We start from the raw sequence: 15,739 nt of genomic DNA, 5'->3' as shown, positions 1-15,739 counted from the left end.
TTACGAAACTGCTGAAATCACGTGACTTTGGCACTCCGAGTCACTGATTCGAATATTTTTGGCGCACAAAAATATTCTCGTCACTTTATAATATTAAGGTAGAACGACTGAACTCGCATGAACTGTTTTTAGTACCTTTATGGATCTTGAGAGAGAAAATGTCATTGCTGTGAATGCAGGCCTCACTGAGCCATCAGATTTAATCAAAAATATCTTAATTTGTGTTCCGAAGATGAATGAAGGCCTTACGGGTATGGAACGACATGAGGGTGAGTAATAAATGACATTATTTTCATTTTTGGGTGAACTAACCCTTTAAGTAATCTAAATTGTTTCATTGTTTTGAGTTTTATCTACTTGTTTCTTTTAATTTAGACAAACTTAAATTTAAACGAAACTGGACTGGGATTTCTATTTCCCAGCATGCTTTGCCATGACACTCGAAAGGAAGAGTAAATGCTAAAATTAAGAGTTGTATAATGTTTTTTGTTTTTGTTTTGTTTTTGTGCAAGATTAATGTTAAGTGGGAGATTTAATAGTGTTTAATGTTTTGCTATTCTTTTTAGAGTTTCTGTTATGTTGGGTTTTTTGGGGGGTTACCATCATGGTGACAAGTGGAGCATGAGCTTGGTTTAAGAACAGATATGTAAATGTATGTTAAATTATATTATGCCAAACCAAGAGGCATTTATTTTAAAATAAAAATAGCATGTGCATACTTTTTATTTTTTATTCATAAAATAATAGATATTATAACAAAGTGCTGAAACACCTGTGTGAACCTGACAAAAACTGATTTCAAACACTTACTAAAAATGACCTTGAGTCCAGTTAGTTAAACACAATTGTAAAAATAGCTAAGAAAAGTGTTGTTCCAGAGAAAAGCTCTGGCATCAATGATTTACAGATGCCTCTTTTGTATCTAATGGAATAAAAACCACACACACGTTTAATTTTGTCCAAATACTTTTTCGGGGCATACTGTGTCTTTTAAATAACAGCAGTGACAGTCATTACATTATTAAAACAACTGTTCTCAGGTAAGAGGCAAACTTACAAAATTAACAAACATCGACTACAACCTACCATATTTCTTCCTCCAGCTAAAAACCAGAGGGATTGTTATCAGTGATTAACTCACTCCATAATTCCCTTAGTTCAGTGATTTATTTGATTTATTTTCTTTTTCCTAACAGAGACTTCACAATGAACCATCATTTATCTTACTGATTACACCAAAAGAGGAAATTACCAAGGTTTAGTGACATTTAATAAAGAATGGATCCTTCGTGAAATCAACCTTTGTTATATCAACCAACGTGTTTGCTATACTATATAAAACACACACACACACTTAAGCATTTTAAAGGCTCAAGGGACACTGATTACATGCCAGAAATGTATTCAAATGTAAACTTGCTCCTTATCATCCACAATCTCGACTGCCTCCCAAATTGTGCATGTTGAGAGTTATTTGGAAAGCTCAAGAGAGACTCATCAGAGCCTCTGGGAAATGTCACTCCAACCAAATTAGCCAAATCATAGCAAGGTTAATCTAGGATTCCACATTGCTCTGTGTTAAGTGCAGTCACAGTAAGCACTTTCCCACATTGTGTGGAGAGCACAAAGTACATTTCCTTGAGGTCTGCCTGCTGCTGATATGATGAGTGCTGGTGAAGAATACATTATGGGCTAAGGTGGCAGTTCTCTGTACATCCCTTCCCTTAACCTGTGAGAGAATACTGCGGCAGCCCAAATGTTGCATTATGAGAGGCTTCCCCCAGGCATTCATTGAGTTGTCAGCAATGAACCATCAACCATCATTCAACCGCCACACATACTCGCTCTCTGGCTCTCGCACACAAAACACACATGCACCTGAACCGCCTCCACTTTTCCATTCCCAGTATCTCACCTTAACCCTGATAGCCTCTTCATTGTCCCAAAGTGCCCCAAAACAATTGCTGAATATCTGTCCGAGCACTTTTTAAGAGCTGGTCTTTGTATTGAAACCATTTGGCGATGTTTAGACAGACTGTCAGTGCCGAGTACAGAGCTATTGTTCGGGAAACAATAAACCAGAGTAAAGACAATTTTGGGAGGCAGAGGCACGAACAAAGGATTGACAAAGGACAATTGAACGCTTCACTGTAGCCTTATCATATGAGAAAAAAAATCAAATCTGAAGTGTTATAGTCAGCTATTTGAAAGGTCAGAGTTCCTTATATCCCGAGGCCTTAAATCACAATGGAAAAAGCTTATGAAAGCATGTTTGGGATCAAGCGTGCTGGGCCAGGCTGTACGGAGAGCATGAGGCCCTGCACCCTCAATACGTCCCTATATAGGGCTCACTTTAGGATCTATCATCATCTAGCCTACAGCATTTAAAATCATGTCTATAAAGCAATTTTCAGTGCCCTGAGTACTGAAAATATTAAAATACAGAGTGTGATTTAAAGCTTAGACAAGGAAGTGCTCAGTGAAGTGTTCTTCAGTACTCTTTCAAAATCTGCAGCGGTGGAGAAAGTGTGCAGTTTACTTGAAAGTCAGTCCAACATGATTGCAGGTGTTTGTGCGTAGTGTGGTTCCAGTTTTCGTAACTGAAGTGTATGCTATTGAGAGCATATAAAACATACACATTTTGTGTATAAACAGCTTTAGAAATTCACAAATCTTTACAAATCTTTGAATATTGAATTCATGGTATTAATAGGTTGATTTTATTGTATTTAATCAATTACATTAACTACATTTGTTCAGTAGCATCACATTTAACCCCTTAGGATTCCTGTAAAATTTGCCTAAAAAAGGCATGCTGTTCTTGAACTATTAGTATATGCATAGTTTTGGTCTCTTTTGAAAGGTATGTGTTCTGCGGGTGGTACAGTGGAATGCTAACAGGTTCATTAATGCATAATGTAATCTTTCTTTATATCAGTTTCATTCTGTTCTGTGTGTTTTATGGTGCCGTATTCAAATAATTTCTAATGATTCCATCACTCAAAAATATCTTACCATAGTAAAACATAACTATACAAATATATTTAGAATACAAAAGGATTCACACTGTAAAATTCTAACAATTTTAAAGTTGTGCATATGTAAATACATTCATATTTTCGATGATGTCAATTCATTCATATTGCATTTTTTAGTCTAAAATCTACAAACGTTGTGAACACTTAAGCATAATAATGCACTCAGTCAACTACCATTTATAACAAATACTTCTTGTGGACCAAACCTTTGAATCAGATGGAAAATCAGAGGTCTTTGAGAGGTCTTAAATGCTTAAATGTCTTTAAAAGGTCTATAAGAGTAATTACCCCTTACATTTATATCAATGAAAAGACTATATGCCAAGCAATAATTAGAGGCACTGAAGTCAAAAGTCTGATGACACACACACACAAAAACGAATGAGGCCAATTGCATTTAGAGTATTTCAGCAATTAAATCTAGTGGCTCTATGTTAAAGGTTCTGCCTCCTGTAGGGTCATTCAAGAACTACTGGAAATCGCAGCCCAGGAGCTACTGTGATTATAGCTCTGCACTATTACCACAGTGCTGCCATACATGCACCAAATACTGTTATACTTGATGGTACATAATGTATAACAGTACAAAACACTGCTTCATGAAGATTCGAAGTAGGGCTGTGCCATTTGACGATATATATCGTTACCACGAAATAAAATGTCTATCGTTAGAGACTTTGCTATATCGTATCGTAGTATGAAATGCATGAATGAGAATATAAAGAGTGGGACGTGCTTGATGTTAAAAAGAGTTATAAGCGCAATATATCCTGAAAAGGAACTCGGTGCAGCGCTTGTGCTGACTGGCACACTGCCAAAGTGCGCGCATGAAACCTGCCTCTCTCAGAAGGCTATGGCGAATTAGAGACGTGCTCGATGTTAAAGTGTACAATAAGTAGGGGTGGGGAATAAACTGGTAGACACGATTAGCCGGTAGAAATTAGTCAACCGGTAGAGATTTTGGACTATCGTCTTTGTCGCGGTTACGCTCACGGGAGGTTGCTATGCTGCGCGGTCACGAAAACGTATAATTTGCACGAGTTTTTAAATATTGCTGTTTAAAAACAAGGGGTTTCAAACTGTTGAAGCACAATTGGCAGCGAAAGACAACTCATTTCATCAAATATATGCGCGCTCTCTGAGAGACTGTTTCACAGTGCTGTCTGAGAGACGCGCGACATGAAGCCGCTGCTCATAGAGCGCGTGAGGACTGCTTTTTGCCGCCTAATTGGGCTTGAACGGTTAAATACACATACATATGTGTCAAAGTGACCACGTATTTGCAAGTAAACAGAGCCAATTATGCCTTAAGTGAAGGTACAGTTGAGAGAGACAAGGCTTGAGTAATGGATAGGAGCAGTCAGTCTTAAAGGGACCTGCTGTCGTTATTAATGTTAATCAAACAACAAAAAAGAGAGAAAATCTCTCACTGCTTGCTTTTGTAACTTTAATAAGAATAAATGTCTACAGTAAAGACTATGCATTGTTTTGTTTTTTTACACCTTTGATTACTTTATACATTTTATGTAGTATTTCTAGTGCTTGAAGTTTTTTTCAGGTAGGTCTATTTCGTCTGTCTTTGTTCTACTGTAGTTTGTTTTCTTTGCCATTTCTTTATCACTGTTTATTTGTCTTCAGTAAGCTGAGTAAGTTTTTTAGGCTAGTATTAATTAATAAATACATTTTGATATCATAAAAATCTTATTTAAAGCAAAAATTACTATATCGTGATATAAAAATATTCATATCGTGATATAAGATTTTGGTCATATCGCCCAGCCCTACTTCAAAGCTTTATGAATCTTTTGTTTCGAATCAGTGGTTCGGAGTGTGATGTCACGTGATTTCAGAAAACGAGGCTTCATTACGTGATAAGTGTTTCGAAATTTCAATGGTTCACGAGACTTTGGCAGTTTGATACACACTTTGAACCACTGATTTGAAACAAAAGATTCATAAAGCTTCGAAGCTCTATGAAGCAGTGTTTTGAAATCGCCCATCACTAGATATTGTTGAAAAAAGTCGTTATTTTGTTTTTTTTTTGGCACACAAAAAGTATTCTCGTCATAACATCACGGTTGAACCACTGTAGTCACATGAACTGTTTTAAATATATCTTTCTGGGCATTGAAAGTGTAAATTAACTTGCTGTCGATGAAGGCCTTACGGAGCCATCGGATTTGATCAAAAATATCTTAATTTGTGTTCCGAAGATGAAGGGTTAGGGTTAGTTGAGTAATTAATGACAGAATTTTCATTTTTGGGTGAACTAACCGTTTAAGGCTGAGCCTTTAGCATTTTTTTTCAGGTACTTTTATAGCCTCGTACCACCATCAGTTTCATGCATATTTGTGCCGTTTTTTCATGCATATTTGTTTGTGTCGGTTAAATATTGTAAATGAGTCATTTTAGTACATCACAAGATACAGTGGCAGAAGTAGCAGTATCTTTAAAATGTTTCTATTGTCACTGGCTGTCGATCATTGTCATTCTCTCTGCCCACTCAGACGTTAATTAGCCAGAAGAAGAATAGTTTAGACAAATGGCTTTTAGTCACATCTGAGCCAGATTGAATCTGTTGACCAAAAGTGAAAGTCCACCATAAGCAGGATGGTTTCCTGAGGCTAAAGTTAATATTATTATTGACGCACTTCTTGTCTGGTTTCTGGTGTTTCTATAATTTGAAGTATCCTACCTTTGGTGAGTAGTGGTTTTATGACTCTTTTGATCAGAATCTCAAAAAGCAATTAAATCGCAAAATACTCTGGAGAATGAAATAAATATGGCAGTCCAAAGATAAGTGTAGCTGACTTCAATAAAATTCACAACCACTCAAAAATACTGCTGTGTACTGAATTTTCAATTCGCTTTGAAAATGTGCCAAAATTTCTGCTTTAACAGCTGAATATAAACTATGAAAGGTAAAGTTGAGGTTGATGTATCCTCAACATGTTGTTTAAGCTGCAGCAGAGTGATAACTTAATATAAACTAAGACATCTTTGTGAGAACAACAGCAAAATGAAGCGATAATTGATTAAAAGCCTTTCCTAAACTCAATTATGGAGGGTTTAGAACAAACTCCACTAAACTCCACCATACTGAACAACTGGGACAGACATTAATACACTGTTTTAAAGTCGATGTGAAATTCTGTCTAACATATTAGGGCTTTTCACACTTGAATAGTTAACCCTGGGTTATTGTAAACCCTGGGTAAACGTAATCCTGGGTTATCTTGTGTCACGTTTCACACTGCTCATAATTTACCCAGGGTTAATAATTAATCCTGGGGTATTCATACAGGTAAGTTGACATTTCACATGGAGCATTCCTAAACCCCAGGTTACCATCCTTATTTGCACATTTGCGGTGCCAGTGTCATAGATTGGATGAACACTGCGCGTGATATATTTACATAAAGACTCTAGCATTGGGCATCCTCATATTATACATTGCTGACTGTACTATCAATTTTATCCCGAATGGGCTTTTCCAACTATAAAGGTAACAATGACATGGTGTCTTCTTAAAGGGATAGTTCACCCAAAAATGAAAATTATCCCATGATTTACTCACCCTCAAGCCAACCTAGGTGTATATGACTATCTTCTTTCAGACGAACACAATCTGAGATATATTTAAAAATATCCTTAGTCCTCCAAGGTTTATAATGGTTGTGAATGGGAAGCCAAATTAAAAAAAAAAAAAAATGCATTCATCCATAAAAAAAAAAAATGAATCCATACGACTCCAGAGGGTTAATAAAGGCCTTTTGAAGCGAATCGATGCGTTTGTGTAAGACAAGAATCCATATTTAAAACTTTATAAATTCAAATAACTAGCTTCCGGCGGACGACCGTACACAGAATGCCCAAGTTGACTTGCGCCAAATGAATAACCCCTGGCGCGATGTATGACGCAGGATGTAGGAGTATCATAATCTTAGACTCAGTTCAAACAAATAGGGCTGGGCAACAAACTCTAGCTCCTCTTCTCTTATATCGAAATAAAATTTCTTTAAAATTTCTCAATTTAGACTAATTCATGACCGGTGTTTTGTTTTGTTTTGTTTAAAGATTGCTCTTCTGCCCAAATCGACGTGCACAGTATGCATACGGTCATCTGCCGGAAGCTAGTTATTTCAATTTATAAAGTTTTCAATATGGATATTTAAAGCATTTGGCGTAACATTCTAACACTACACCATTTCACACTAAGTTTAGCACCACATTGCGGGGTTAACACCACAAAAAGCAGTGCTAACTGTTCCTCTACATGGGGTTAAAAGTGGGGTTTGGAACGACAATAACCCGTGGATAAGTGCAATGTGAAAAGACCTTTTGTGGCTTATTTTACAGTAACTGCTTTGAACTCACCTGATGGGGTGATGTGTCTCCAAGAGATTTTGGGCTCTGGTTTCCCACTGGCTGTGCAGATGAGTGAAACATTGCTGCCTTCGTTTACTGTAATGTCCGATGAAATGTCATAGATTTTGGGAGGAACTGTGAAACAAAACAAACAGTTAGATAAACAAAGCTGCAAATGAGCTCAATGCCAAAAGCCTGGATCTAGAAAGTCAAGTATGTAAACAACAACAAGTGTCAAATACTGTAGTATTTATCGAGGTCCAAACACAATACCACTTTATCCCAATAAGGTCATAGGTCTGTCATTCATATTTTAAAAGAGTAACTGTTCTGCTCGAATCTTTTTGTCAGGCATTGTTAATATTGTCTAATTATTGTTGATGGCTATAGAGTTTTAGAAGGGTCCCATCACAAAAAATGATGTCCCACTTAGAATGATATTTTATATAGGTGTGTCAAATTCTATGAAAATTTGTCATTTTAATTAAGGAGATACAGCCATTTACATTAGACTACACCTACTATACCTGTGATCACTCGTTCAATTTAAATATCAACAAGTTTTTCATAATTATTGACATTGGGAGACCAGAAAATCATCTTCCACTGGTTTCATTCTGACAGGGTGAAAATCCTAGGATTACTTTATAGATATACTTATAAAGCCTAAGTGCAATATGATTTAAACTGTAATATGGGTATTCATAGACTATATGCCAAGGATCATCTACCATCTTGTTCAGTATATTTCATTTTAAGGCAGAAAAAGTTGTATACAGTAATAATGCTGACATAATAGAGTTTCATACTTGGACTGCTAAAAATAAAAGAAATAAAAATGTTATTGGTAATTGGTATTGTCAAGCATTTGTGAAGAAAACATCAGATCTGGAATTCTTCATGTAATTTTAGATAATATTTTGGTGCTAAAACTAAAGTGATGGTTTTCTGGCAGATGTAGAACTAAAAAATAAGTCTAGATATAAATCTGTCTTTACCCTACCTTTCATCACACACGGCCTCCACTCTTTCTCAAAACCACGTCAGTTGTCAAGGGGTTTATGAATTAATGTCTAACCTCCTGGTTTTGCTTTCCTACATAAAAAGGCAATAAATTGTCAGAAGTCTGCAAAATCAGCTATTCCCTTTGTTCATTTTTTGAGGTCCGGCTATGATTCAGGTTGTTTGAAGTGCATAGCATTTAACTAGACCAGTTCTGATCCTTTCACTCTCTTCTCCCAATATAATATTCTAAACACCATGCATTTCCTGGATGCATGTATAATGGCCAAACTTTCTCAAGAGATATTTATTTGTTCTTCTCAAACAGTAAATTGAGTTAATTAATTTTTATTTTATTGTAAATGTCAATTAATACTAAGTTATCCTGACAGGCAGACTCCCCACTGCATTCAGCTGCAATATATAAAATCATGAATTATTGCTATCATAGAATAAGCAATACTCATCTGGGGGAAATCAATGAGAAGAAAAGACACTGACAGAATCAAAATAAGAGACTTTAAAGCATAGTGAATTGAAATAAATCAGAGGGCACTCAAGTTTTCAATGAAATGCCGTTATTTCCAAGCAAAAGGAAACCAAACATTCAGGAATTTGTACTTGTCAAACAAGCAGCAACATCACTCACTCCTACACTATTTAATCTCCAGTTTAGGTCTTTCTTATCATGGTTTTTGTAATCTGTTGGCACTAAATCGTTGAGTTGAAATTCTAATGAACCCTTTCATTGTTTGAAAGCACTGCTCTAACTGTCATGCTCTCCACTGCAGGTTTACTTGAACTTCCTCCCACTGTTGACAAATGTCCACAATCACTGATAGCACAAATGGAAAATGTTGCATTCGTCTACTGATCATATCTACCTTCAACAGGATCAAGACCCTATTAGTCAATGCCTGAGGAGTCAGGTACCAGCCCTTTAAATGAGATGTGAGGCCTTTGCAGATCTTTAAGCTGAACATATTTGAAGAAACATCAGTTTCATCATGCCATATATTCCAGAACTTTCTCTGTGAATGTGCACCATGAGATTTGAAGTCTTTTATTATGTTTTTTCCCCCCAGATACTTCTTTACTTTTACAATGCAATAATAGCAAAATTGTGTCGAAACAATTGAGCTTTTTGAGCTTATAAGTTGGGAGGGAAAAAGTCCAGAGGATTTGGTGCATTGAAGGAATATCTCTCATTACAGCCCGAGACAGTTTTTGACTTTCATTACTGGTCTTGTGTGTACCACCTGTGAATACAGAGTATATTATCAGATGAAATGAAACCCTCTCTGTATTTTCAAGTAGCTCAAAAAAGCAGAGAGGACTGGTATGCCTTGGCACTCCACTGAAATGGCAGCATAAACAGATGTAAAGGTCAATAACCTGTCCCGGGATGCTCTTTTAACTATCACTAAATTCATAATGAACGCATGTGTTATTTAATCTCAAGGTCTAACCACAACTTGACTTCTATGAATCCATTCCGAGTGTCAACCTCAATGCTTTTGGCCATAGCTATTTTTAACCTGTTTATTTCCACTCAGTCTGTTCAATTGGTAAGGTAATGACGACAAGAGAAAAACAAGACAACGCTAAAGCCCTACCCCAAGGCCCTATTCAAGACAACTTGATGCTTTGTTTTCCGTTTAATTCATTAACTGTTGCACGATTGTCATGTTTGCCCATTCCACTCTAATTTTCCCTCCTCTCCTCGACGGGAGGCGCTGAGATGGAGCTGCCACAGCTGATGGGGGAGGCATTTCTGTCTCTCAGCCCCAGAGTGAATAAATAAGCCTCTAATGACGCCACCTTGAATTACTGAAACGCTTACAGCTATTAAAATGCAGAGTTTCCTCTGAATAAAGTGGAGTACATGGCTTGCTTTCTATAAATTCTGACAGGTTCTCCAGGGCTGACTGCTGCCACCCAATTCCAAGACCCCATTGCTTCACACCTACTGCCAGCCCACATTCCAATTACAGAGCTGAGGGAAAAGTGGGCTCCTGTCATAATGCAGACTAGCATAGGCAAAGAGCCAAGGAGAGACAGGTAGAGAAATCAGATTCAGCCTTATCTATTTGTTGTCTTCCGGCTGAAAAAATAATGGGGGAAAAAAAAAGTTAAGGCTGATGTACAATAAATGGACTTGTATGTTACAGTATCGTGGATACATTTATGGCATAAATGAGGTGAATTTTATATATACGAGGCCTCTGTGTGGTAAATTACCAGTGGAATAGGCAATACTATAAAGATGCACTCTATTGCACAGCTGAGCCCCTCATTAACCTTTAATATCTGTTGCATGCCATGCCAAAAATACACAGAGAGCATTCTAAATTAAATTTTCTCATCCTCCTTTCCAGAAGAACTGCTACAGTAACTTACATTTAAATAACAGGGTAAAACATTACTATATTACTGTTGAAGTCAGCAGAGTTTAAGAGTTTTCACAGCTTTTTAGTTAATTTGGTCAGTGGAAAGCATTTTTTTTTTCATCAACTTAGGTGCACTCTCAGAAAACAAAAAACAAAAGCTGTCACTGGGGTGGTAAAAGTACTAATATGTACCATTTAGGTACTATGTGCAACCTTTAGGTACTAATATGTAAGTTTAAGGTAAACCTTTTAAAGTTTTTGGTGTGTGCACAACAATCCATACCAGACTCTGTCTGAAAAAGGTATGGTTCATGTGGAATTCAGCACGATTTGTTTTGCAGTTGGTTTGAATGCAGTTGGGTCTAATTTGAATCAACGCTGATGATGTATTGATGTTTATTACACAACAATGTATTTCTAATTGCTACTACTCTCCACGTTATGGTAGTAAAAACAAAGGGAGTAAAAAAGGTGAATTGTAAAAAAAAAAAAAAAGAAAAAGTGATGCTGCCTTCTTTATTCATTATGGTACTAAAAACAAAGGGAGTAAAAAAGGCGAATTGCAAAAAAAAAAAAAAGAAAAAAAAGTGATGCCTTCTTTATAGATATTACGTAGCTGTAGTAGTGCACATTTGCTGCTACTGTAGTACTCATGGTAGTGTTCATTTCGATGATGCAAATCTATTCGAAAAGCAGATAGGGAGCAAAAATTATTCAAGCATGTGCGAAAAGTCACTTGAAGTGCCCCTATTATGCTTTTTCGGATATTACCTTTCATGAAGTGTGTAATATAACTGTTTGTGAATGTAAAGGGTCTGCAAAGTTTTAAAGATCAAAGTGCCCCCAAAAAAAAAGAATCAATTATGAACTGCCGAAACGAGTCTTCAGTAATTTCTGTCTTACTTACGTAACTTACATACATAACAGTGTAACAAATATGCATAATGCCTATGGTCTTCATTGGCTGCCCACGAACAACATCTACTTTGACCCTTGCTCCACAGAATCACAACCTGTAAGTATGATTATTAATTACTGATGTATATTTTCTACTGGGTGTTCAAGATACGTAGTTGTTCTTCCTACTTTGAGTAATGATAAAGGATGGAGCAAGATTTGTTTTACAAACTTTAATGTTACATCAGTCATTCACGTTAGTGCTCGGTTAACGTATGCGCTGTTATTGATACAGTTAATGATACAATTCCACGTGTGCCCCGCAATAAATTAGAAATATACACATCGTTTTGATGATGATCATACACTTGTTAATGCTGATGTAGAGGAATTACAGTTGCAACATTTCAATATACGACAAACTGAGTAGCGCATCACTGAGAAACGTCGGGTTGAATAACTAGTTTTTCCAATGTTTCATCGTCATGTGCTCAAATTGATATGGTAAATTCAACGTCATTGTTACTGTCTTTACAGTGTGTACAATCGCTGAGGACTGAGGAAGCCTCCGGAGCTAAAGTTCAGTTATGGTAACGGGCGTTTTGTTTCCGACACGAGCTGTAAGTGGTAGACCAATCACAACAGACTGGGCCATCTGACTAATCAGCGGAGAGCAGTCTCTCGGAAAGGAGGGGTTTAGAGAGACTGAATCTTCAGACGAGTCGTTTGAGGATCATTGAAAAATGTGGTAATGTGCAATTATGGGAATATATTATGGGAAAATGAAAGTGTTTTTTGTCCTTTGACGCATGTAAACCTGAGACCTCCAAAACAAAATTAGGAACCTTTAAAATAGCATAATAGGGGCACTTAATACAATACTATGATTTCAGTTAAGAAATGTTAGGAAGGACATTACATTCACTGAATCAAGCTCACACAGACTGATCTAGAAAGAGACATTGTGATCAGGAAGGCAGATGGTCAGTAACTACTTTAACCATAATAATAAATTCTTCTGTGTTCTGAACAACTAATGTGATTCACAATGCGGCTCTGTTCCAAAAGCTAGTGAGCTGCCAACATAGGCTGCACTTGAAATCATAGGCGCAAACCCAACTCTACCGCTGTTCCAAATGGTAGGAAGCATAATTTTGCTGCCTTCTAAGATAACAATGTAAACAAAATAATAAGTAAATAAAAGGAAAGAAACAGCCTAATGATAATCCACCGTCACAGGTATTCTTCACAAAGGAGTCAACTTCATAATTGCTCTAAGATGGCAAATATAATCTAAAATATAATTTATGCACTACTGAAAAGAACTGATAAAAATAGTTGTCTTATTAAAAAATGCAATTATACTCAATATTTGTGTGTGCTACTGTATGTATTTTTATGCATTTTTGTATGTATTTTTTTAATAAGTATTATTTTGTTAGCCTAGCCACATGCTAACACCAAATTAGTCTATTTGTAGGATGCAGAGTTGCTGCAAACATAAAGCTGTGACGAGCAGGGCGGGCGAGAGCCATGAGGGAACGGTGCGAGGCCGGTGACGCGAGTGATAACGAGCATCAGCTGCACGTTGCACCGGTCTCGCGCCGTTCCCTCACGGCTCTCGCCCGCCCTGCTCGTTACAAAAGCGTTCCAAATCAGTTAGGATGCAGCCTTAATAGGCAGCTTAAGGTTTTAAAACAAGAGTGCATGTTGGGAATACTCCTTATGTTTCATCCATGCACAATATTACAGGGAATACTGAATATTTTGATCCAGAGACTATATTGTAGTACAAAATATGCACATGCATTTTAAATATACTCATGTGGCTGGAAGTGGAAATATGCTACAGTTGCAAAACTGCCAGATTCCACATTCATTCATAGTGGTTCCCAATTCCCCATACAACATGAAGGCTGCTAAAACCAACCAACTTAGATCCCTAATTAGGTGTCATAGACAGAAACAAAACACAAACCCTGACAGGCTGCTCAACCCACTGGGATTTCTTCAGTTGGTAATGCCACGGAACGTGAGACAGTGAGGATGTGCACGACCCAGTACATGAGCTCTCTTGGTACAACGTGTCCATTTGAAGAGTTAATTGAAATGTAGTACTTTGATTAAATGAAATAAGTAAAAAATGCATTTCTAATATTCTGATGATGTTTCTGAATATTGCTCTCATAATTTATTTATCTCTAATTTAAGTTATTAATACAAAATAAAAGGTATACAAGTAACATTCTGGTATAGACACACTGCTTTGTTCCCCAGCACACTGTATCATTTCTATCTAGGCAGGACTCAGGAGTGCTTACAGTATGAACAGAGATATCAGGGAGAGGAATATTAGGTATTCATGAAAGGATCAACTTTCACATTAAAGACTTTGCAGAGTTGCTGTGAGGTGCAGACTCACTGGTACAGAATCTAAAATGAGGCTTAATATTTCATGACATTTTAGATGAAGTTCAAAACATCTTAACCTAGCTTAATGATGTTCCACTAAAATTGAGGACTGGATTGAGGACTAGTGATAACAGTGTTGTTTATTGCTTGATTAATTCAGAATATATAGATAATTAGAGTATATATATGTGTGTGTATACTTTTGCTGTAGTATCAAAATTGGACTAGAGAATTGTGATATTTCACTGGTATCTAAAAATTTGAACCACTGGCCCAGTAGAAAAAATCCTTAGCGCTGAGCCCTGCTGGAGCAGCTCTAAATATGCCCTGTGCTATTAAATGAAAGATAAAATACGATAGAGCAATAGAATGAATAATGAAAGTAACAGAAGCTTGTACAATACATTTTAACAGGAATGATTAAGCATGAAAATAACTGAAGGAAATATATAAATAATCACACACACAACTAAGTTTATTATTAATACTGAATTAAAAGGACTACTTATTAATTATATTATTTATGTTGATCAAATTTGACAGTAAAGACAATCTTTGTTAACATTGATAATAATAAGAAATGAGCACCAAATCAACATACTAAAATGATTTCTGAAGGATCATGTGACACTAAAGACTGGCATATTGGCTGCTGAAAATTCAGCTTTGCCATCACAAGAATAAATTACATTTTAAAATATATTAATAGAAAACAGTTACGTGTGTGTTTGTGTGTGTGTATGTGTGTGTGTGTGTGTGTGTGTGTGTGTGTGTGTGTGTGTGTGTGTGTGTGTGTGCCTTCTTAACTATATTTTGGGGACAAATCTGTACCCAGAAGTGAGCTAAACCTGACCAAAGAAAAAAAAAAAAAAAACTCCTTTTGGTGATGTAAAAATTGTATAAAAGTAAATACTTTTTTATTTTAATCATAAAAATGCAGAAATTTAAATTATAAAAGAAGGAAAACAAAATAGCAGTACATCAGAAAAAAATGTAGCCTTTGTTAAAAAAAAAAAAAAATAGGCTACTGGATAATGTAGAAGCAAAATGAACAATAATTGCAGTTAAAAATCTTCAGTCCAATAATTATTCCAGTGTATTCTGAACCTAAGTGTGAACTATTCAGTGGGGGAGGGAGAACCAAAGAGAATTTACGTATAGACCTTTTACTGTAAAATCTGGTAAAATGTTTAAATTACCACTGAAGTAATTACAATTGCATCAGGTTGAGGAAGGGGTGGGCGATATGACCAAAATTTTCTATCACAATATGAATAATTTTATTTCACGATAACATGATATAGTTATTTTTGCTTTAAATAAGGTTTTTGTGATATTAAAATTTTTTATACCATTGTAATACTAGCCTAAAAAAATTCAAGCTAACTGAAGACAAGTAAACAGTTAGTGATAAAATAAGAACAAAGAAAGTAATTATAAGCAATAGGACAACAAACTACAATAGAACATAAATGAAAGACAAACAAAATAGACCTACCTGAAAACTTCAAGCACTAGAAATAAGTTGAACTACATAAATTGTATACAAATAAATCAAACATACAAAAAAAACACTGCATATTCTTCACAGTGTAAATTAAATATACATTTATTCTTATTAAAGTTACAAAA

General features: G+C 36.0%; 1 protein-coding gene across 7 annotated transcripts in view; it reads right to left on the bottom strand.

The window, feature by feature from the left end:
• Positions 1–15,739, bottom strand: part of negr1 (neuronal growth regulator 1) — a 182,227-nt gene that overhangs the window by 133,405 nt on the left and 33,083 nt on the right. For all 7 annotated transcript variants that reach the window (XM_051897967.1, XM_051897968.1, XM_051897969.1 and 4 more), the window contains exon 3: positions 7,416–7,541. In XM_051897967.1, coding sequence (XP_051753927.1) covers positions 7,416–7,541 — 126 coding nt within the window. The remainder of the gene's footprint in view (positions 1–7,415; positions 7,542–15,739) is intronic.

The sequence above is a fragment of the Ctenopharyngodon idella genome, chromosome 6 (assembly GCF_019924925.1).
Source record: "Ctenopharyngodon idella isolate HZGC_01 chromosome 6, HZGC01, whole genome shotgun sequence".
Taxonomy (NCBI): Eukaryota; Metazoa; Chordata; class Actinopteri; order Cypriniformes; family Xenocyprididae; genus Ctenopharyngodon; species Ctenopharyngodon idella.
This window is presented reverse-complemented; position numbering and strand designations above follow the sequence as displayed.